Source organism: Pomacea canaliculata, linkage group LG14, assembly GCF_003073045.1.
Source record: "Pomacea canaliculata isolate SZHN2017 linkage group LG14, ASM307304v1, whole genome shotgun sequence".
In the NCBI taxonomy this organism is placed as follows: Eukaryota; Metazoa; Mollusca; class Gastropoda; order Architaenioglossa; family Ampullariidae; genus Pomacea; species Pomacea canaliculata.
This window is the reverse complement of record NC_037603.1, coordinates 15,347,689-15,371,394: the sequence shown is the minus strand read 5'-3', so window position 1 is coordinate 15,371,394 and position 23,706 is coordinate 15,347,689. Positions and strand designations below refer to the sequence as shown.

Sequence of the window (23,706 nt, the reverse complement as noted above, 5' to 3'; positions counted from 1 at the left end):
GATGTTGGAGAAGCAGGACACTCAAACGAATCAGAATAATAAGAAAAACATATTACATCCCTACATAAACAATTCAACTTCTGAAATGAAGGAGTTCGTAGTTCGGGAATATACAATGACAATAGACACAATAGGAGAGAAACTGCCTATTAAAAAACATTATCAAAACATAGCATCAAAAGAATAATGTTAATAATTTAGGTGTAAAAGATTAAATAAAGGAAAACAAATTTCTAATGAAGTAGAGACATAAACATTAACGTACATGGTATGGTCATGACAAAGACTGGCACATTCACTAAAGGAACAATTTTGAAACCAACAGCCCTGAAAAAAATTCCTGAGAAATAAAAAAAAAAAAAAAAAACAAAAAAAAAAAACAAAAAAAAAAACAAAAACAACAACAACAACAACAACAAAAAAACCAACAGCAGTGCATGGGTTACTCAACAAACAATATAACAAGATTCTATTCTTAATACGCTGGAGGAACAAAGGAAGATTTGGCCATGACACGGATGGTTAAGAGATGTGAGATGTTATTGAGCTGAAAGGCGACTTTGTGACCCACAGGTCAAGCGGTTCGCCCTAGTGAGAAGATTCTGATGGAGTGGGCCTCGCCACACCCTGGAGCCAATGAAGGGTTAACACCTCCTGGTGTTGGAATTATATCCACCCGAGTTTCGGTGACTGGACATTAATAGAGCGAACTGAGTTGTTGCTCTACATCCAAAATACGTCCCGTGGTTTGTTTGTTTGTTTACTCTTACTGAGCGGGCTTTGTTTGCTGTTTACGTCCAAACTACGTCTCGGGTTGCATTTCCTGCCTACGTCCAAGCTCCACGCTTCGTTGACCACAGAGCCATTCCAAAGTGTTTTTATTTTTTAAAGCTGCCCAATCAAAATGGTAGATAGAACTGTCCATTCTTAAAATGTAATCTCAGATTTTCTTACAGAGAAAGTAAAGAAGAAATAAGTAAAGAAAAAGAGGAAGGAGAAGAGAAGAAAAAAAAAAAAAGAAAAAAGGAGAGAACTAGCGAGGGATAAGAAAGATGCAGATGATGAGGGAAGATGAAGCATTTCAAAGAAAGTCCTGATGGCCATCATATGTTTATCCCTTGCGTAACTGTAGTATTTTCTAGCGGACCGCAGATAATTCCCGGAAAAAATCATTTAAATGGATTTCGAGTCTATATTTCTGTCTATGCCAGTGTTGGCTTTCTTGTATCCATGTAATTGTGTCAGTAACTGTTGGCCTTAGAGTCGATTGATAGTTCAATTGAAGTAAATCAAAGAACAGCTTCTTCGAAAAAAGATAATGGAATATATAAGATGGACGTTAATAGCTCTGTTTTCGTTTTAGAGACTGCTATTAAATTTTTTTTGAATAAATTTTATTTTTAACTCTTCACTGTAAGGATTTGTGAAGCTATTTTTTTTTAAAGTTTCACGGATGGATTAGTTGAAGTGCTCTTTCTGAGATAAATAATTATAAAAAGATCGGAATGCATTTTAAAATCTTGAATTCCGTCTTAATATTGTCAATCCGCTTACATTCCCGAGGACAGTTTTGGCGAAGGTTGGGGGACAGTTGACATCATGGCTGTTTCTGTCTGCTTCTGCTTTTTTCATCCGGAGTAAATTGAGCTGACTCTACCACAGAAGTAAGTTAAAAGCATTCGCATGAGCCCTTAAAAATGAGATTTACAGGACTAAACATGTTTCACTTACAAACAACGCTGATGAGAAGCATGCCCTCTCCTGTTTGACCTTTGACAGGAGCTATGACGTCACGGAATGGTGCAATACTTAGGATCTGATTGCCGATAGACGTCAGGGTGGCAGCCATCACTCGGGTGAGAACATTACCCAATAATTACCAGTTGATATCTAAATTTCACACGACTGTGGCATAGGTTTGGTCGGATCTGCTATTTCAGGTGTAGACACGCCATAGTCACCATAGCAACGTGTTTGGGGCGGGGTGGCGATTGCGAACAGCGGAGACATGTGAACTTTTGGAACTTTTTCTATCATCTGAGCAAACAGGAATGTCTACAGTCGAAGATGTATCATTGCAACTCGAGATGGTTTTGTGGGTATTGATGAAGAGATGTTAATGACACTGTTCCTACTCTGCACTCGCTTGATTACAGAGAAAAGAAAAAAATGACCTAAAAATTCCTGAATTTTCGAACCATGTTGACTTTTCCCCTCTCCCTTATCTTCCTCAACAATAATGTCCTCAAATCTTCTTTTGTTCCCAGCTCAATCTTCCATCAGATTTTCGTGCCAAGGGAAATAACTGGGAAAGCATCGGGGGTCTTTTTGCCCTTGTCAACTCGAGAAGATTCCATCTCGGCCGCACAAATGGATTAGTCGTCCCCGAAACTTCTCCCTCAGCTGCACCTTTGCGAAACAATTTTCTCGGAGAATGTTAAAAATAGAGAAACGAACTTGAAGAAGAATCCACCGGAAGACCCACAACAGAATCGTGTTTGTCGAGGTTTGCCCAGGGCCTGGAATGTTGCAGCAGAGACAAGGTAGCTGGAATGAGATTACACTGCACACCATCACGTGGAATGATCAAGAACATATAATACGATGGAAAACATTGAATAAATCTAGAGAATCAAATAAAAGTAAAGAAGTTTCTGGTAATGCGCGAGTGAAGGAGGATACTGTAGACACCGTCTTGAAGTAAAATCTTTTGTCTGGTCTGAGTTCCGAGATAAACATTTCCACACCATAAGAAAGTTGTTTCAAACGATCAGACAGAAAAACAGAAGTATTGCAAAGATGCAGCTATACAGAAAGATTAAAGCCAATGCTAAAGTCGGTTTTAGCCACTGAGTTCTCTTTGCCCAAAGGATGTACATAACATTTTAGAAGCACTTGCAGGAAGCCAGCCATCGAAATGTGTCCGTTGCATTTGCCGAGGGCTTAAGTGGACGTGCTTCTCTTTAGCCATTCTCGCCATTACCGGCTTCAGTTGTCGATCCAACCAGAAATACTTCTTTTCTGGTGATTTTCTGTTTAACCGAATGTTCTTCCCGCACACACTGACCCGGACAGGCAATCAATGTCGGACAGTTTACACCAGCAAAGAGACAGAACTCGTGATCAAGAGGCTTAACTCATGATCTGGTGTTTTGTGAGATTGTACACTGGTTGTCGTGACTACCTTTGGTCACTGTCTGGACTGAGGTGGTCAGACCTGCCGAGTAATTAATTACTCAAGGAGGAGTGTGTTTCGAAGCACAGTCTTGGGAACGGCAAGCAGTCGGAAGTCATTTGTCGGCCAGCTCTTGCTTGTGAAAGACCAGTTTCCTGCGAAAGTAGAGAAGGATGAATCCTGCCACTTTTCAGAACATGCACACGAACAGGTGCTTTGTTTGAAAGCACAATGGAAGATAAAACTGTAACTAAGAAGCTCCACTGACAGTAACTGCAAGTGGTTCACCGTGGTTAGGTAGTGGATGTGGAAGAGACTCTCCTTTGGCAGCCGAGGGTCTTTCCCGAGGAGCAGGATGACGACCTGGTGTGTGGACAGAAGGTTCCTTGGACTCGTGGAACACTCTGGTCCAGAATGGAACCCGCTTTCCCACTCTTTGGAAAGTCATTCAGTGAGTCAGTAGAGCGTTTTCTGTGGCACCCCTCAGCACCAGTTGCCTGCAGGCTTTGGACGATGAGTTGAACATCCCGACGCAGGAAATGGAAGGTCAAGGCTGTGACCCTACACAGCTATCTGGGATTGACTTCCGGTTACACAACCAGGTCACGAGGTGGGCCACTTCCTCTTTCTCTCTCGCGCGTCAGCGACACACGAATCTGTAACGCTGACATTGTGACGTCATGTCCGTGACAGAAACATACTTCCTGTTCATGAAAAGGTGACAAGCCATCAGCTCGGTGACGGCTGCCGAGACCGGTTGGATCCGGGCAATCACCGACAAGCCTCATGGGACTCTGAGGCACGTGACGTATGACCTTGATCTCTGCCCTGGAAGCATCAGATGATCGACTCCTTGTTCACCACGGTTGCATGGACGGACGGCAGGCCGGCCGACCTCTCGCCGCCGTAGCGGTCCCCTGCTGACGTCACGAAGCGGTCGTCGCTGACGTCGGTGCTGGCGACGCTGTCGCTCTGTCCTAGGTGTAGTTCCAGCTCCATCAGGCGGTTCTCCACGTCCCACTGCTGCTGGTTCAGCTTCACCGTCAGGGCGGTGTTCTCACCCTCCAGCTGAGCTAGTCTCTCACGCAGTCTGCCATGACACAACGTTAGCCAATCAGATTGTTTAGAAAAATACAATTAAATACTAATAACAATCTTAGTAGAATTCATTACTAGCAAACCAGATTGGACAGTGGGAATGTAATATGAATCTTGAAATTAGCGTAAAACAATATTATTATATCGCAACATTCAGCATTTCAATATTAATATTATTCTAGGATAGAAATTAAAGAAGCATCTAAGGGAGAGTACTCAGTTACCTGGAGATCTCTTTGAGCAGAATGTCTGCCTGATTCTCTCCCCTGGCCGGCGACCCCAGGCTGAGCGGACTGGCACCAGGCGGCGCCATGAGCGGGGACACCGCGTGGGGTGAGTGTGAAGGGGGCAGGAGAGTTCCTGTAGGGGTTTGAACCATGGTCCCAGGGAATGGTGAGTGTGAGAAGAGGTTTGTCTGTGACGACCCCAGGTGAGGAGCCGCCGCGACAGCTAGCCCCCCCTGAGACACCTGCACACATTCCACACCTGTACACCAACCGCATGTCAACACCCACACCTTTACTTTAGCAGCACATTAAAGAGATTCTTCTAGAAAAAAATGAAAACAAAAACCGACGAGCAAAAAGAATCAATGTTATTAAGGTCCGCATTTCTCTTGGTTTTTTTTTTTCGGCCCGGTCTAAAAAATATTGAATATCTTAATTTTTGATATATATATATATTTATTTATTTATATCTAAATATCTAAATATTTGAGAAAGGTTAATATCTTAACTATCATGAACGTAATTAAAATAAATAAACAAAATAAACTCTTTCTACTCTTGTTTTCATTCCCTCCATGAATGTTCTTTGTGAAGTAATCATCAACATCCAGAGCTCCATCTAGCTTCTATACTCCATCATGTCTTGTGCCGAATATTGAATATATCAGAATAAACAGGTTTACTTTAACGCCATCTTTTCTGTCACACTCGACTGACACAGGTCACGTGTCAAGACACATTGAGTTCACATGGTGTCTTATGAGAACAGTTGTTTCAAGTTGTGTTTCTCTGACTTCCAGTTCAAGTTGTTTTTTCATCCATATGTGCTTTTTATCAAGTATTATCACACCTCCAACTATATATTGTATGTCGAGGTTACTTTGGTCTTCTCCCTCCAGACGCTCAATTTTATTTTTAATTATATCTTTGAACCATCTCCTCTAACCTTCAAATAATTTTTAAGGATATCTTCTGGCAGTTTACCCCTAAATTTTACACATATGTCTTCTTTTGCTAACATGTTTAGGCTTGCTTGAATAATATTTATTGCATATTCTCTTGGGCATGAGATAATCTAAGCTGGTCACATTGAAAGAACTCGTTAGGGTGGACACATCGAAACATCTTCTGACAGAGAAGTTTCTCCTCTTATTACACAAACAAATATTTCTCCGTTAAAACTGTTTAATACCGTCCATCATTCACAGTATTTTTCTGGAAAACATATTTCTTCCCGTTTGAAGAAGTACCAAAGTGGGTAAAGAGCAAATTTCAACCCATTTTCCTTCCTTTTTTTGAGGAATATCTGAGAGAAGAAGATGACAGGCTGATCTCAGTCGTCTTTGACAAAGCTGAATTCCCCGAGGAGAGTGGAGCTATTAAAATTTGTCGCTCCCCGCTTCCTGTCATCTTCATGCTCGCAATAAGTAATATTTTATGAACAGTCTCTCAACTATGGATCAGCTTTTGCTTCCTGAACAAGCTCCTGAGACATCCTCAGCTGCATCATCATCACACCGACAGAGAGTGATTTTTTTTTATTTATTTATTTTTTTTTGCTCCAACACCTTGTGGTTAATCGCTCTTGGGACGAGAAGAAATTTCACAGCGGCTCAAAGATGATCGCCATAACAATTTCGACTGTGGAAGGAAAGACCAGCTGTATTTCTCCTAAAGTAAGTAAACATCTGTTCATCAAGATGTTCTGAGATGGAAAGAGTTCGGAATCTTCAAGGGAGATAAATAGACATCAGTATTAATAGACAGCACCGATGGTGTCCATCTACATCTTCATCTTCTCCGTCCATCTACATCTTCATCTTCTCCGAATTAATCCTAAGCACACAGATATGAACAAGAAACTTCAAAGAATTCATACAGATAGAACATACGTATTGTTATATTATTTTAACCACTTATCTACTATTTTAACCATATAAGTACACAATTGTAACCGCTTCACTCTCTATTTCGGCGTTAAACTCTCACATAATATCCCGACAGCCTCTTGTCATCACTTGTCAGTCAGGAATGTTACTGTTACATTACACTATTGACAATAAAGATTCTATTGACATTGATATTAAGTGCCTAGTGACATTTCTACCAACGGTTTTTGAATGATGAGATCTGGCACCAAGCTTTTAATGCACGCGGGTGTTTCACAAAAGTTTAATCGCCAGGGACTCGAAACGTTTTTAATTCTCCAGTGATACTTTCAGAAAAGTACTCGCAACATTAACCGTTAAACTTTGAACTCAAGTCGAAATGGGTGTCTTTCAGGGAGAATTGCTTACACTGTGGTCCTCTTTGTTTTGCTACACCCTCCACAAGACTCCTCCCAGAATGAGGAGGGCACTAACGCACTTTGCTCCTGCAAGCTATTCGCAGACTGTCTAGACATGGCACTTAGGCTTTCCGATGGAATGATCACTGGCACAGGCAATGTCAGATTAAAGCAAGCTCAGACAGAAGGCTTGAGATCCGTTCACAAACTAAACAAATTTGGAGAAACAGAACTCTAAATAACGAACCTTTACTAGCGGTCGTCACTATCGCATTCTGTATAATAAGTCAACTTTCAAACCGAGCTTCGGCGATAACTAACTGATAACATGTATTTTACTTGAACAATAACCTGCTCAATAAAATTAAAGTATTTTAAGACGATTGTCTAAGCTTTTTGAGTAGAAGAGGCACTGGTCCTATTGCCCAGTCTGTCCCTTGCGCAGTTCTCCTCCACCTGAACACACTCCAGTGTATTAAAGGACTAGTAGGGTACAAAATTGTTTCTAGTGATTCAGTAAAGCTCAGCTCGAGATACTCCTTTATCATATCTAAAGGATGGGGGGATAAATTCCCATCTTTTTCGAGATACAGGAATACAAACATCCCCATGAACACAGAGAGGTAAAGATAATGGCAACGTGTTTGTGCGATCACGTGTCAAATTAACATATGGTCCTCGCTCTCCCATTGGCTGAGGCCAAAGTAAACAAACACATGTACAATCCTGATTCTGTGTTCTTGACCTTTCTGTGGATTCGTGAAATGTAAAGACAGACTTTTTTGCAGACTGTTTGCAGACAGACACTTTGTGGCGGATATTGACTCTTCCGACACAGGCAATCTGAGCAATGAGGCATTCTGAAATTTAAATAGTCTTGACTGGGGTAGGGGTCCTAACGGTCTGGCCTGAGGGATTCTCACATTAACAAGTCTAAGTGCTTGCAGAGCCATTCTAGATGTCTGTACACACTCTGGGCACTAGTCAAGTCTGGTCTATAAATAGATCGCACTTCCGGCGTCCATCCCGCAGCCCCAATCAACCAAAACAGCGAGTATAATTTATTTATAAGATTTATTTTTATATTACAATATTATATTGTAATATATAAATAAAAAAATATATATGTTTGTTTATAGTCTACCAGCCCCATCACATAGGAATTGAGTCCCATAGCCATGTGACCATAGGGGTAACGATCTGTAAGTGGTTCACTGTGTTTAGGTATTAAATGAAGAGGCAGGTCCTGACCCTCATCTGCTGGGTGTGCTGAGTTTTTTCCGTTACTTTCATCCCGGGTAGATTCCAACCACCAACCGTCAGTGCTTTCCCACCAACCCTTCTTAAAAATCGTTTGACAAAGGAACAGACTTTATAGAAGAATAAATAAAGGACTTGAGACTTAAAGAAAAAAATGGTCAGGACAAGTCGACCTACCTGTACATGTGGCGCGTGGATACCCGGTGTCGGCGATGGAGGGTACGTCAAGGCAGCAGAAAAGGGGGATAGGTAGGTCATGGCCGGCACGTGAGGTGTGTTGACGTAGGGGAAGCTGCTGTGAGGGAAGGGAGGGAAGGAGATCTGCTGCTGGCTGTGATGCATGGGCGTCAGCTGACGCTGGTCGCCGCCGAGAAGTGGCGAAACCCCTGGACAAGAGGGGACAGGAAGGTGACAGAAGCCCAAGGAAGGGGTAGAGAGGTCAAGCAGTCAGGTGATATGTCTTATCTCCGACAAACAATATATTTACCACTGATATAAGAAAATTATGTTACATTTACATGTCAAGCGTCTTGCACACTCGCTGACAAACATCAGTTACAGTTACTCATCCCCGAATGTTCCCCAAATCCTTTGCGACAAGGAGAGAAGACCAACCTGAGATATTGCTGACGTGAGGTGGGTAGGGCTGCTGCATCTGTTGCTGGTGATGCAGGGCCTGTTGCTGCAGGCTGGACACCATCGTGGACTGCAGCACCTGTTTGGGGGAGGAAGGAGGAGTGAAAGAGGACTTGGTGGTCTCGATGGTGGTGGCTGGAGAGCGCAGGGGTGGCGTGCCGTTGTAAGAAGTGATGCTGGAGATGGTCATCGACGTCGTCATGTTACAGACCACTTGGCCACCCGCCTGCGAATCGCTCGACAGGCGCCGCTCGTTTTTCTCCACACACCTGACACACAGAGGACACGTAAACATGAGTGTCGTTATAAGTAAACTAAATTAAGCCTCATACACCTGACGGTGGAAATTAGTATTCCTATGTGTGAGCAATATATATATACATCTCTTTGATACTTTGAACTTCTATTTTACAGTCTTTGTTTAAAAAAAAACAACAACAACCAACTAACATGGAAACCGATCCCAGCCTACCTGGACAGCAGATTGTCTTCGCTTTGCGTGGACTCCAGCTTCCTGAGTCTCTCTGCTTCCGCCACGTCACCGGGGTCTGTAGAGTGAACTCCCGTGGTAGACAGCAAGCCGGCAGGAAGTGTATGATGCCTCTGAACCAGCTTGGCGTCCAGAGGCACCTTGCCTGTAGACTCTACGAGTCCTGGAGTGCTTTTGCTTCGCTCCAGTGCTGTGCCAAAAGAATAAATGATGTGACGAATAGAGGGCGCTAAAAGACATACACCTGATACTAAGTGATAATATTGGACACGTGACAGTATACACATTATATAGTAAGAAAGATCTTCAAAGATCGGTGAACTGCCAGTTCCATGTGTTTGTTGTTGTCTGTTCTACCTTTGGAACATTACCTTTCTCTATGGGCTGCTTCTTGTACTTCGCCAGCCTCTTGACAGCTATGGCTTCCAGCTTGACCCTGGCAGCAGGGTACTCCTTGAGGACGTCCCACAGGTCCTTCTTGGCCAAACAGAAGAGGTCAGAGTAGCCCACGGACCGGACACTGGCTGTCCTTCGGTTGCCCGCTGTGCCCATATTGAGAATACTGATCTCACCAAAGTAGCTACCTGGGTACAGGTGTGAGTAGAAAACGTCGGTGTAGAGACAAAATGATCAAAAGACCATGCAAAAATGCCGAGAAATTCATTCATTATCTTAAGATAAATAAACAGTTAGATCGCTAAAAATGTAATTAAAAACTATCTCATTTAGTTTAAATAAAAACACACACTGGTGCTGACCTGGTTTGAGGGTGGCCAGAACCGTTTTACCGTTGTCCGCAACCACGTGCAGCCGTCCTCTGTTTACAATGTACATTTCCTTGCCCACCTCACCTGGAACATTCAGGTAATCACTGTAAAACTTTGAAGGAGCAAAGAAGATAAAGCACGATTACTTATCCATCGAGGGCAGTTATAATACACCGACGAAAAGACGTCAGTGTGACCGGAAAGAAGGACTTGGGGTAGACTTGTAACATATCCATCCATCTAACATTTTTATTCCTCCGTCTGTCCATCTAGCTATTTATCTCATGCCTGTTCATCTACTACCTCATTTCCATTTTTATATCCACTCATGTCCGTTTATTTATCTTGTGTCAATCTCAGGGTTCATATCTCTTCTCGGGACACTCTTAACCACCACTTTTGTACATATCCACCTTCCTTTATGTTTACTACAATTTTTTCTAAAATTCTTAATTACTCCATTCATGAAGTTAATTTTTTTCCCTGTAAAGGGTGAGGGCTACATGGAAAAAAAGCATTTTCTTGCTTATTTTACCTCTCGTAAATAAAGAATTGTCAATTGTCACACTCTCCAGGGCTGGGTGTCGGGGGTTTTCTCCGGGTACACCGGTTTCCTCCCCTTCCCTCTCCCTCCTCCCCCCCCCCCAGAAAAATCATATCAAGGTGGAAACACTTTCCTACTAAATCAACCAACCAAAGCAGGTAATTCACACTTGATTGACTACACTGCCCTTTTAGCAAAACCCATGAGATGCACTGTGAAAAGGGCAAACTCCGACAGCAGAAAATGTCAGCAAAATTAAGAAAAGTATTTAACAGTAATTTATGGAATGTGACAACAAAATTAGGATAACTAATATGACCTGCGTGGGGCCACTACAGTGACCTTTAACAGTTTTTAATAGAGGAATAAAGTGCAGAGTGGTTTAGAGGAAAGCAGCTTGACACACGCACAGACCTCATTTCCCACATCGTCGATGTTAGCACCACTTAGCACCCGACATGCCAGATGAATATGACAACCACATTGTAAGAATAGAAGATAATTTCATTATACACTCTGTTGTTATTTCCTTGACCAAAATGCCAACAATTGGCATTTATTATGTTTATTTCTTTACTCTGAAGGTGAGTTCTATTTTTCAATTTCATCTCCACCACAAAATTTGTAAAAATTGTTCGGTCCATTTTCGGTGCAATTATCTCGACTCTCAGAGCTGCGTTGCCTAATTTTTCGAGTTGAAACGTTAACCGAATTTCTTTGTTTTTTGTAAGTTTTAATTTTAAACTGATTAAATTGAAATTTCCGTTTCCCGTTGGTTTTTCCCCCCGTATTATCCCTTTCTTGAGAATTGATCAAAGACACACATGTGGCGCTTCGTCTAAGAACAGAAGACCTTTCTCAAACCCGTTTTGTCTTTGCAGGATCTTTCATCCCTCTGAGGTAATGAAGTGCAGGCAATACTTTAAAATACAAACCCAGGATGCGGTGGCCTCGGTGCAACGATGCTCTTAAAGCTCGATGAACAGGCTGCATGAGTGAAAACCCATAAACCACTTCCCAGGAATGAAAACTTTCTCCAGCAATAGATTCTTTATCAATAAAAGTATCTAGTCCACAACTTTGGTAGTATTAAAATAGTTTCATTAACACCCGCTAATAAATAAAGCAGTGATCAGACGTGTGTTACATTGATAGTTGTACCCTTTGACCTATAATCTCTACAGACTGACCAGATTCTCCAGAATAACTTTCTTCACCTAAAAAAAGGTCGGGGAGTCGGGTTGGTTGCTGAGGGTATCTTTATGTGTCTTTATTTTATAAGATGTTACATGCTGCTTCATATTAAAAAGAATTATGAGCAGAACAAATTTTAGCTAGTTATTTTAGAGGTACCTCGTGAGAGAGAAAAGGAAATCAGGAGAGAGAGAAAGTAAAGAAGAGGTAAAGGTGAAGGAAGGAGACAGCAGAAAGACTCAACAGCTACCCAAGATCCTCCCCAAGACAAAGTCAACACGACTTATTGTACACGTGATATGATTGAGTCGACGGTGACACAGGGGACCTAACCGCGGCTAGCGATCGCTCAGCCATAGCTATGGGTTGTCTGTACCCAGCAACTCACAAGGGTTGTCTTTCTTCAAGCGAGAGAGAGCCACCCGACTTAGTCTCAGTGGGGTGGCTGTCACTGACACAGATACATCCATTTCTAACTACTGACGACTGTTGACATTAATTTGTTTACTTTCGCTTGAGACAGTCACATTTCCTTACTATTCTTTAGAGCTTCGGAAAAAAAATTATCACAACACTCATTACATATAATTTATAATTATATTACATTTTAAACTAAAATAATAGCTAAGTAAGAGCTAGAGCTCATTAAAGCGTCATTTAAGTAGATTTTCTCCCATAATATTAAAACTGAATATTGCTAAGTAATGTTGCTAGTCATACAGGAATCACATTTCAAAGTCTAGGTGAGTACATAGAGCTATAAACACTTTACAATATTTACAAACAACAACACTAGTGTGATAACATGTCGCAGCTGTAGTCATGAGGGCAAAAGAATGTCGGGATGATGCAACCGTTCGAGCGCGCGGCGTCGCGTGGTCTCGTCTGTCAGCAGCTCGCGCCTGACGCACAATGGCGAGAATTGCGTCACACCTCTCAAGGAATCTGACGTTCACGCAAAGAAAGTCATTCTTGTAACGCGCTCGCGTTCTTTTGCGTCCTCTGACGTCAAAGTTAGGGAATGACGCAGTCACGCTGTCAAATGTCAAAGGGCAGAGAGCATTCATTGTGGTCTGGTCATTTATATCCAGCGAGGACTGTCCACAAAACATGCGCGCATGTGTGTGTAAGAGAGAATCCTCCTCCTCATCCTCCTCCTCCTCCTCCTCATCATCATCGTGGAACATGTTTACAATACAGGGTATATATCTATTCGCAATATACTCAAAGTCCAGAGGCCATGTTTTTTGCTTCCAAGCGCACTTTCTGTTCTGCAACTCGCAGACCGCGTGTACACGACCCTGGTAGGTCCCTCCCGAGTACAAGGTCAGTGCCAGAGTCTGATCGATAAGAAACGGTAAGAAACAATGGCTTCTGCTATTTCTCAGTGCTCTGGTACACTTCGTATATCTGCTACACACACACAGACACATTTACATTACCGTCGATAATTTTTATTTTCATGACATGAAAATCAAGCGTGTTCAACTCTGTGTGTGTCCCTTTATTTGCATCTAAATATACCAATATCTATGCTTAAACAACTAGAAACAGTCTATTTCTGTGGACGGAGGTAAAATGTGTCATCCGCGAACATTGACCTCTGAGAATTTTTGACTCAGAATCCACTGGTTTTTGAACGAATAAATTCGAGACCACACTTTTCACTAAATTTTTTTTAAGAATAAAAAGCAATGATCTTAGATATCAACAGACCTGAAACTAATTATATTATTCATGAACAGAAGATTGAAGTCAAGGTTGATAAGAAAATAAAAAGGAATGTGACAAAGGGAAGGATCTCGTGTTCTTCTCTCTTAAAGGAAGCACGGCAAGAGTGAGAGAGAGAGAGAATCATCAAGAAAAGAAATTAACAGAGTTTCGCTGACGGAGCAAGCAAGGTGCGCACAGAAATCAAAGAGAAGTGATCTTTTTTGAATATTTGTGGGTTCTGGATGAGAGCACTACAGTGTCCAATATTCTTGGTGCTAGAAATTCCCTGAGTAGTTTCATTTTTCTACTCTTAGTTTTTGGAAACACGTGTCGGGTGTCAACGTGAAAACGAGAAGAGGGTTTTAGGCTGATGCAAATTTTTTTCTTAATTTATTGACCACAAAACAGTGGATGAGAAAAATATCTGAAAGTAATACTTTTTGCAAGACGGGTTACAGTAATCAGAAACCGATATTGTGGACTGGGGAAAATTAAATTATTTCAGGACTGCCATGTGCAACAATTTATTTTCTGTTGCTTATATAGTGACGAAAATTACCACACAGCATTGCTACAAAAAATATTGGTGATTTAAGAATAAAAGTCTATCAGGGGACGCAAAAGTCATTTCAAAAACAAAAAAAAGTGTTTCATTTCGAGCAGCTCATCCTTCTCATGACCGCAACTTCTCACTTCCAAGAATATCTTAGACATGTGCATTTATCCAATCAGCTAACCTTGATTGTTTGCCCATTCCTAGCTATAAGAGTTCTCTACTCTGACCTTTTCAATCGCGACAACACCGATAATGGCACAGCGACCCAGCAGGCTGACGCTATCACGTCGCCATGGCAACGCAGCGTCCTGCTGTGTACAGCGAACAAGGAAGGTGACCAGGCTACAGCAGTTCCACACAAGCTGAATACACATTTTTAGTTAAGTCTGATCACAATTTCAGCCCTTATATAATAAACTTTACTGTCATTCTTTCATCTCTTGACAACAACCTAACAATAAATAAATAATCTGACCAATATGTACATTCATGCACGCGGGCACACATGGATGTACCGGATGAAATCCTAGACAGGTAAGTAATAAAATGTATCATAACAAAGGCATGTATGGTGTAAAACTTTATTGTAAAAGCTACTTAATTTTATTTTGTTTCGCATTCTTGGTTTCGATACTCTCATATTATTTATTTATTGAATCCGTTACACTGACTGGAATAAAATTTCAGGGGAATCCTAATAACAGGGAAACAATATTAGTCTTATCCGATAGAAGTATATTAATGTACAGGGGAATATTTTAACATTGTGGTAAAGTTTTCAGTTGACTGAGAGCGAGGTTCGCTTTATGAGGAGGGTTGTTGGCCGAGGGTCTATCTATCTCCGGCATTGAAGAGTCAGAAGAGCGGCGTCACTGTGCTCACATTCAGTGCCCGGATCAAACAGCTGGAACCTGTTAATGGCGGGTTGCTCTGTGAAGACTGGTCCTGTCTGCAGCCATCCGTGATGTCTCGAAGGGCACGTATCTCAGATTCCAGCAAGCACTCTGTGCCAAAACCTTTCAGATCCTAACGGACTTTAATTCCAACGGTGGAGCAGGCGTCGCACAGACAATAACCGTTCGCCACGATGATCAAAAGGAAGAGGCCGGTGATGGAGACTACACAGAGGTTCAGAGGAGAGCTGAGCACAGTGCACTGGCGGCTGTCTGACTGCAAGGTACCATCACGGGTCCCCAGGGCGTCTGACGAGTGTAGTTCATCGTTTTGTCCCTTTCTGTGTCTGTCCATGGCCAAGCAAGGGACCATAATTTCAAGCAATAATTCGGCCTCAGGCGTTTTCGCAAACCTGCCTTCCGGGACGATTAATTTTTTTATTTTCATTTTTTTTTATTATCAAAGAGTTCGTGTAGCTTATTTCTAAGCGCTTGTGCAGTTACCAGTGCTGGATTGACACATTTCGTTGATGCCGGTACTTTTTTGCTAGTCTTGTCCTAAAATTGTTCTCTTTTCATCGAGGGATTTATTGGATTCATTATAGGATGTAAACGTTTTAATGGTTCGGAATTTTTGCACTCACCTCCATGGAGGAAAAGGAGCTTAAAAATCGAACTCCTCCTCTTTCTGCTCCTCCTCATCTTTCTCCTCCTCCCCATCATCATCCATGGTTTACTATTTCTGATAAATGTCGCTGTAATAGTTATCTGATAATCAGCCGATCCAGGTTCAGCTCTAGCTACGGGTGAGCAATTATTTATTTAATCTTCATGTCGCTCTTGTTTACAGGGTATGCTGCTTTCTCGCGATAAACATCGCTGCCGGTCGTGTTTCTGTTGATGAAAGCACAAAGACAGAGAATCCAAGAGTAGACTGGGAGTCATCGTGGAAGCAGGACGAAAGATCCGTTTCCCTCCTTGCCATTGTCGTCCACACGCAGGCATGCGCGCGCACTTTCTGCCGGAAGGAATCGCTTTCATTGAAATGCCCACACCTACTCAAACCCCATCATTAAAAAAAAAAAAAAAATACTCCCAACCATTACCGAGATTCGATCACTCGCCAGGCAACCTTCACTGCCGACCATAATGCCCACGCAATGGGTCATTCGGACAGACATGAGGAGCCAGTAATCGAACAAAACCGCTCGTTTAGTGAGGCACTTCTTGGTTGCCATGGAAACGTGACAGTGGAAGATACCGATAAGACTCAGCCATGCATTCATTTTTACTGTTCTTTTGTGTGGGTTTTGAGTTTATGAAACTATTAGGTGACATGTTCGACATTTTTGCTGGTAAAAGCGGAAGAAGATCATTTGTCGATTTTTTTTAACGTACTTGTACTGAGTGAAGAAAGGTCATCCTGCTGACCCTGTTTACAGACACCCTGACCATCTAGAGTACAAAGAGAGCTGCAGTTTGATACTTGAAAAATATCACAATCAGGAAATGTTGATGAAAAAGTATCCTGTGCTCCAAATCGATTGTGACGGTTTTTACAAACTAATTCCTTCAGAAAACATACAATGCCAAATTTCAAGAGTAGGGATGAGACGAGTGTGAATGGAAGACATTGATGACTACAGAAATAGAACAAATGTCGAGTTGGAGACATCGATGATTACAGAGGTGAAACAAATATGGCAATAAAAACAGTTTCAACCCGGAGTTTGCAATAACCACGTATATTAAAAAAAAAAATTTCTTGAACATAGAAATTCATAGATATATGCTTAACTTCTCTGAGTTCTAATGGTAAAATTGGGATGAAAGGTATAAAATATTATTACCCAATATAAAGAATAACAGCTTTTGTTGTGGAGATAATGCCGGTAACACACTGCAAGGGCAAGAAATGTTCCTTTTGATGTTGTGGTCGCTCTGTAATTAATGTTTTTATTAGGGAAAAATAGTTTTTGTGGAAAGTCGGCTTGGTTGTGGCGCTACACGGTGTTCAGGTGCATTGTAATTCACTCCCTAGCAACCAATAACAAATATAACGGCTTTTCTGACGACTGCTAATAAATTGTTTCTACTGAAACCTTGAAAATGTACTCTGTGGAGAAATGAGTCGTTTCCAGAGCAGTATCTCATGTCATGGAGTTAATCAACGGGTAATTTTATGTGTGTAAAATATGGGTGAAAGTGTCTTAACTCTCCGAGTGGAGGCTAGCGGTTTATTCGTTCACTGCGGCAAGAGGCCGTTCCTCCAGGGAGGGAGAAGGAGTCTCAGAAAGAGAGAGATAGAGAAAGAGAGAGAGAGACAAGACACCTAAAAGTTTGATTCTGAAAATAAAAAAATTGAAATAGAAGAATGTATTATTAAAGATGGCTGTTTTTGCAGTGTTTCTATTTCAATAGCTCTCTTCTCTACCATCAAAGGAATGATCAAAGCACTTTACAAAAGTAAAAACACACAAATAATAATAATAATAATAATAATAATAATAATAATAATAATAATAATAATAATAAATAATAATAATAATAGGAGCTGGAGTTGAATAAGATGGACAAATGACTCAAAAAAGCAATAAACTAGGAATATTAAAGTGTCCCTATAAAGTCCCATGAGAATATATTTTATATGTATTTATACAGAAATTTTTAGATCTTTACTCCTTGAGCCTTCTCCTGGTGTAGTTAATGATACGATGCCAGTTACCTGTTGCTTTTCACCTGACAGTCCACTTTGTCGGGATTCAAAAAATATTGAAGGAAGAGAGGGTGTCCTTAAGAGGATCCCCCAGGCTTGTTGAACCTTACATTATTCTCACGAGTCTTGCTACTCACATAATGTGGACCTGTTGTCAATTTAGAAATGTTAACACCATTATTTTTGTGCATGCATCACTTAATAGAAACATGATTGAAATTCCCGCACCAGCCTCTGAACTCTAGCTGACATCCTTCATTTTTAAAACCTCGCACTGCAAATGCATTTTCACAAATTTTTTTTTGACGAAGGTCTTCTCAACAGATTCCTTGCCATGGAAGCGATGACCTGTCTAGCATTAGACAGGCTGAAAATGCTGCCTGAAATCTGTTTATCTCCTTGAGAACTTCCAGATTGGTTCGATCAGCACATGGTGTGTGTGTGTGTAATTTGAAGAGGATCGCTCAAGGACGCACAGACACCGCCGAAAGAGCTTAAGAAAACTGTAGAGAGCCTGGCTTTCATGTTGAGAATCTCACACCATCGGAATTCAGGTCTGATTTAAGAGCAATCAATACCCTTCACAAATACACAGTTACTGCCGCCATTTCTCTCCGTTCTACCCTATTGATTCTTACATTTTCCGCTCGACTTTTTTTTTTTAACCGTTATCCCGATGTGAGGCAATTACTATGATTGCTTCAACTGTTCTTCAGAGTGCCAGGGCGGACATGTCCGTGAATGTAATCTAGCAACACCAGTTATGGACAGGAGTTAAACTGTGCGACTGTGATCGGGGAAATATGCACTACAAGCTTCATTAAAAACTCGCCGGGAATAAAGACGATTTGGCAGATTACACAAAATGAAGGAAGAGGAAGGGAAGACGTTGGACAGTCCAGAATGTGTGAATGGATGAATGTTCAGCACCTAGCCTTCTAGACAATTTCTTTACTGTTTTCTTTCTCTTTCTTGCTTTATTTTTTTGTTTTTACATTTTTTTATATTTTTGAAGGGTTCACGAACAAAAGGAGGAAAACTAAAAATTGATTGAAAATTATTTTTCAAGAAATCCGTAGCAGACACCTTTTTAAAATTGCCCTTTACAGTCATTAAAAGATTAAAAAGCAAGCAAAACCAAACCAAACCAAACTAAACCAAAAGAAAAGAAAAGAAAAGAAAAGAAAAGAAAAGAAAACAAAACAAAACAAAACAAAGCAAAACAAAGCAAAGCAAAGCAAAGCAAAACAAAACAAAACTATTGTGCAACTTTGCAAATAAATAAATGATCTCAGGCTGGATAAATAGCCCCACAGCTTGATCTCTCAACCCCCATCGTCTCCATAATGAAGATTCTGCAGTTTCACCATCTTCAAAAGCCCTCCAACTAATTAGAACCAGTCCAAAAAAAAAAATTCCATTTGTTTACAGCAACCACCGTTTAAGAGTCATGTCAACCGACCCAAAGAACAGCTCCAGCTGCTGAGTGTTCAAGAACATTCTAGTCTCTCAAAGTTTGGGTAACAAACTTTTAAACAAAAATGCTGAAACTATTTTTTTTAAAAAAAACTTCATTGACACTAAACTCTTTTCACAACTTTTTTTCCTCTGCTTACCATCGAAAATCGCAACACGGAGGTAGATATAGCGGCTGTAATAATATTAATTAATTAATTATATTATATTAACATGTTAGCATAAAGTAGGACAAGCGATTTAAATTCACGATGTAGGTTCATCCAGGACTTCAAAGCGATGGTCAGTAACAGCAGGAAGAGGTTCCAGCCTCCAACAGTTGAGACTAAACAAATGTCATTGTCTGAGAGATGTCGGCATTTCCACTGCCCACTGAAAGGAAGATTAGCTCGTGGTAAACAAGTGCGAACAGGAAGTTCATACACTGAAAGCGAGATCGATGTATGTCTACAACAGGACCGATGTGGGTGGGCTCCGAGGGGATGTTCTCGTGGCGAGCGAGGATCGCCGGGAATGTGCGAGAGGTGGACTAGTGGCGACCACCCCACGTGTATTCCCACAAGTGTTCTTCAGCTTGTCTGGGAGGCGGGCGCCACGGAGCCCGACACAAGGAGTCGGGGGGAGAAGGTGGAGTAGCGGGGACGAATCTCAACAGGCGAGGGACGACAAATTTAATATGCTACGTGGAATTGAACCCTCCCTGTCACTCTCTTCCTCCACCCCTTCAGCGTCTGACTGATGGAGTAGAGATCGATGGTGGTGGTTCTAAACTCGAGGTCACATCACCCTTCCTCCATCTCTCTCTCTCTCTCTTTCTCATCCTTCCTTCGTGTCTTTATTCATTTGGTTCTCTCAACCTGATTTTATCCCCCTTTTATTTCTTTGTATTTTATTTTGTTCGTTCATTTGAATATTTTCTTTGTTTCCTTCTTTTCCTTACCCCACTATATTTTTATCTTATTACTTAACTTCATATTCCTCTTTCTTTTTTTTCCTTCCTTCCATATTGATTTTTATCTCACCACTTCCGGTATATTAACTCCACCCATTTTTCATATTAAAAATTTATGCTTTTTTCTACACTAAACATTCTCTCTCTCACTCTCTGATTTGAATTGTCTCCTCCTTCCACTTTTTTCATATTAAAAGTTCCAGCTGATAAAATTGGGTCTTCCTCTCTGTTGAAGAAAGGTCATCAAGCACATTCGCGATGATGATAATGACAATGCTGTTGCTGTCGAGGGTACGTGTTTCCGCCAGACCGTTTATCTGAATGACGTCATACATGGCAAGGCAACGTCATGCTCGGTAACGGCAATTCAGCGAGACGCGTGCAAGAAATGACACTGGAAAGAACAGTGAAGAGGAAATTAAACTCCGAGATTTCACGAGATTAAATTCCATAGGAGTTCTCGCCAGAGAGCGAGGCTTGAAGTCCAGAAGGAAATAGGAGCGAAGATGAGCACGTGCCAAATTACTCCCGCAAGGCTCGGCACAGAGTAGCTTCATCAGCTCGGCCAATCATAGCGTCACGTCTCGTTGAATTGACCAATCGTAGCATCACGCTTGGCCGCCATGCTTGTATGGCGAACGTGCGCCGCAGCTTGATCTCCACGAGCCTCCATCGGAATTTTCACAAGATAGTATGAAGGATCGCAAGGTCGGCGAGTTTCTGCCCCTGGATCTCAACATAAAGGAGGTTAGAAAAGCAATAAAGTAATGCACGGGCCGCATTAGTCAGGCGGAGGGAAGAAAGAAGGACAAATAAGAACAAGATGCACTCAGGTTGAGGTGAGGAATGGGTGGGAGGATGAGGATGGAGGTCGTTAGAGGATTTTACGGGGGACGCTGCGGGAGAACAAGTGGTTCACATCCTCTCACATGCCAAAGGAAAAATAAATCTCACACGCAAGCCACTGTTCTTATTTCAAAGAGTTCGATGGCAAAACTAACGAGAAAAGTTGATCACGTGATTTGGAGTGTTCAGTCGTCAAGTGCTCATGAATATCTCTGTAACAACACAGAATTATTTGTTATCGGAATATGTTACTCGCTATTGTATCCTCATTAATATTTGTATTTAGACAAATCGAAATCTTTCACAGATAGATACACAAACTGCAGTGGAGAGGTAAAACGGTAACAAAGAGTGTATTTTTTCCTTCTCTCTGTCTCTAAAATGAAGAGGAAAGGGCGAAGCGGTTTTTACTCTGACGGAGCAAACAGGTGCCATATACAAAAAAAACCAAACAAACAACAATAACAAAAAAAAAAAAAGAAAAAAAAAGAAAAACAAAAGCAAAAAAACAATCAAACAAAAAACAAACAAACAAACAAACAAACAAATAAACAAACGGCGTTCTCTTGACGGAATTTGAACCCGGTACATTCGATTTTCACAGTGTGTTGGCGACAGGCACCCATTGCGTCACTCGTTCACCCATCAAGAGAGAAGGATGAAGAAGATGGTGTTGAGGAAGTAGGAAAGAAAGAGGTCATCAAAATGGACAGGTGAGAACTCCGATGTTTAAAGATTTCTCTCCTGAACAGAATGAGTCTTCATCCAGATTTGTGACGATGATGACGATGATGATGATGATGATGATGATGATGATGATGATGATGATGATGATGATGATGATGATGATAATAAAAACAATAACAAAATTAAATTAAATGTCCAAAAGACTGGTCAAAGACACTCCTTTGAGGGTGGAGGCGCTATTTTAAGGTTTTTCGCATATTTGCGCACGCACGCACACACACAATCACAAGAATAATCAGTCTCACATAAGTAAACCTCAAGAAAAAGCCACCCGTAGGTGTTTTTGAGATACGAAACGTATCATTATGTACAAATTGTTATAAAGGAAATCACAGACAAGATCGACAACCTGGCAGATCAACCGACAGACACGACAGAAAAAAACCGACTAAATTAGACAGGAGAGCGAGAGGAAGACAGGAGCGCAGACATACAGACATGCAAAGGATGGAATCGTTCGTCTGACTGCTTATCAGGAATTCTGGGACGAGAAGAAGAAAGATCGCTGGAGGAACAGCACATGACATGGGTGACCTTAGCGGTTCTTTTGGCCAATCGATAATCTGAAGGATTCGATCCCACCAGACTACTCCAGCTCCGCTCCAATAAATCATTATGACTGGAGTCGGAGGAGGCGAGGACCAAATTAGTCCGGCGGGCGTCATGATGGAACACTTGCTGCAGGTATAAATCTGTCTGCTGCACACAAAGCCTCGCAGTCTTCACCGCACCCACATTCACACTTTCACATCTTCACAGAAATGTAATTACAGCTAAGAAATCGGAATTGGGTTTAACACGCAAGAAGGGGAAAAATGAGTTGAAGTGGAGGTGAAAATGATTTGCAGAGGTGTAATGGTGGCTGTTGGTTAACATGTCTCGGTTTCTTTGTCATGACCATAAATTCCCAGACCAGCGAGGGAGTCAGAGAGTGAGTGATGTGACAAAACATGGTTTTGATGATTTTGGACATAATTTGTGGATGATTGACTGATTGTCACCGGTTTCTATGAATGACCATGACCATTCAGAACGAAGGATGCTGAAACATTGAGACAGGATGTCCACATCTTCTATCAGAAGTCTTTAGGAACGGGTATACAGAATTGCTACACCTACTTACCCTGATCTATGACTGGCTATAAAAACTGAGACAAAGTGGTAAAGGGAGAAAATTATTTATTCTTTTGTTTATCAGCTGTTTTGAAGGGGGTTACATAATTATTACAATTAGGTAAATAATTTGTAGTTAGCACATTACACCGACAGTCATCAAATCAGTCCTACCCTACTAATTCTTTAACGAACTATCAGCTCATTTTTGAGCATAAATATTTTAGCAGTAAGTTTTCTAAAAGTCTATATTTGTCCATTGAAGTATTCAAGAACATTAAAATGTCGGACTCTACTTCCTACATATATTCCCACATAAAATGTTAACCCATAGTAAAAAATATGGACACGCTTCTTTGTCGGGTGGGACACCGTACAAAGGACAACTTTTTTCATCTGCTAAGTATCCATGATTAAGATATATAAAAACCCCGTAAAAAATAAAACTAAAGTGAGTAAGACGAAAGAAAACTAAACATTCCTACCCAAATTCCAGTCACACGCACGCTCACAAATTTTACAATTTTTCATGTGACCGGTATTAATCTTCAACTCTTGTCTGTTTTTCCCAGTCCAGTATTTTATTCTCTTTATGAGAATTAACAAAACTAGGAACTACAATGTTTGGAAGAGAAGCTATGGGAGTGAAGTTTTATCAACCCAGGGTTCTTAGGATGGACAGACGAGGAGAAAGACACTCGTCAAAGGCATTAATGGTCAGAAAGTTATTTCGGTCTACATTTGCTGAATACTGTCCAAGCCCGGATCGAAAAACACAAAATTCCTCTTCAGGGCAATTTCATTTCCGAAGCGAAAATATTGTTTGCAGTAAGCCTGGGTAACAGAAAAAAGACATCCTGGGAGGCGCGGAGATGTTTAGCCATGGAGGAAGCTTCGAGAAAAGAAAGCGCAGAGGACTGGGACAAATTGGACAGCATGGCTGGATGCGTGCCTGGACAAGTTATCCCAAGAGCTTCGTCACCACTGAAATATGAAGAGCTGCGGGGGATCTTGTC

At 41.3% G+C, this 23,706-nt stretch overlaps 1 protein-coding gene across 1 annotated transcript in view; it reads right to left on the bottom strand.

Annotated features, from left to right (window-relative positions):
• Nucleotides 1–1,391: 1,391 nt before the first annotated feature.
• The window catches only part of LOC112555167 (potassium/sodium hyperpolarization-activated cyclic nucleotide-gated channel 1-like), a 101,699-nt gene continuing 79,384 nt past the window's right edge, over nt 1,392–23,706 (bottom strand). Inside the window, 7 exon segments of the mRNA XM_025223421.1 lie at nt 1,392–4,265; nt 4,498–4,742; nt 8,225–8,433; nt 8,663–8,952; nt 9,156–9,363; nt 9,545–9,757; nt 9,932–10,024. Of these exon segments, the coding sequence (XP_025079206.1) occupies nt 4,013–4,265; nt 4,498–4,742; nt 8,225–8,433; nt 8,663–8,952; nt 9,156–9,363; nt 9,545–9,757; nt 9,932–10,024 (1,511 nt within the window). The 3' untranslated portion in view covers nt 1,392–4,012.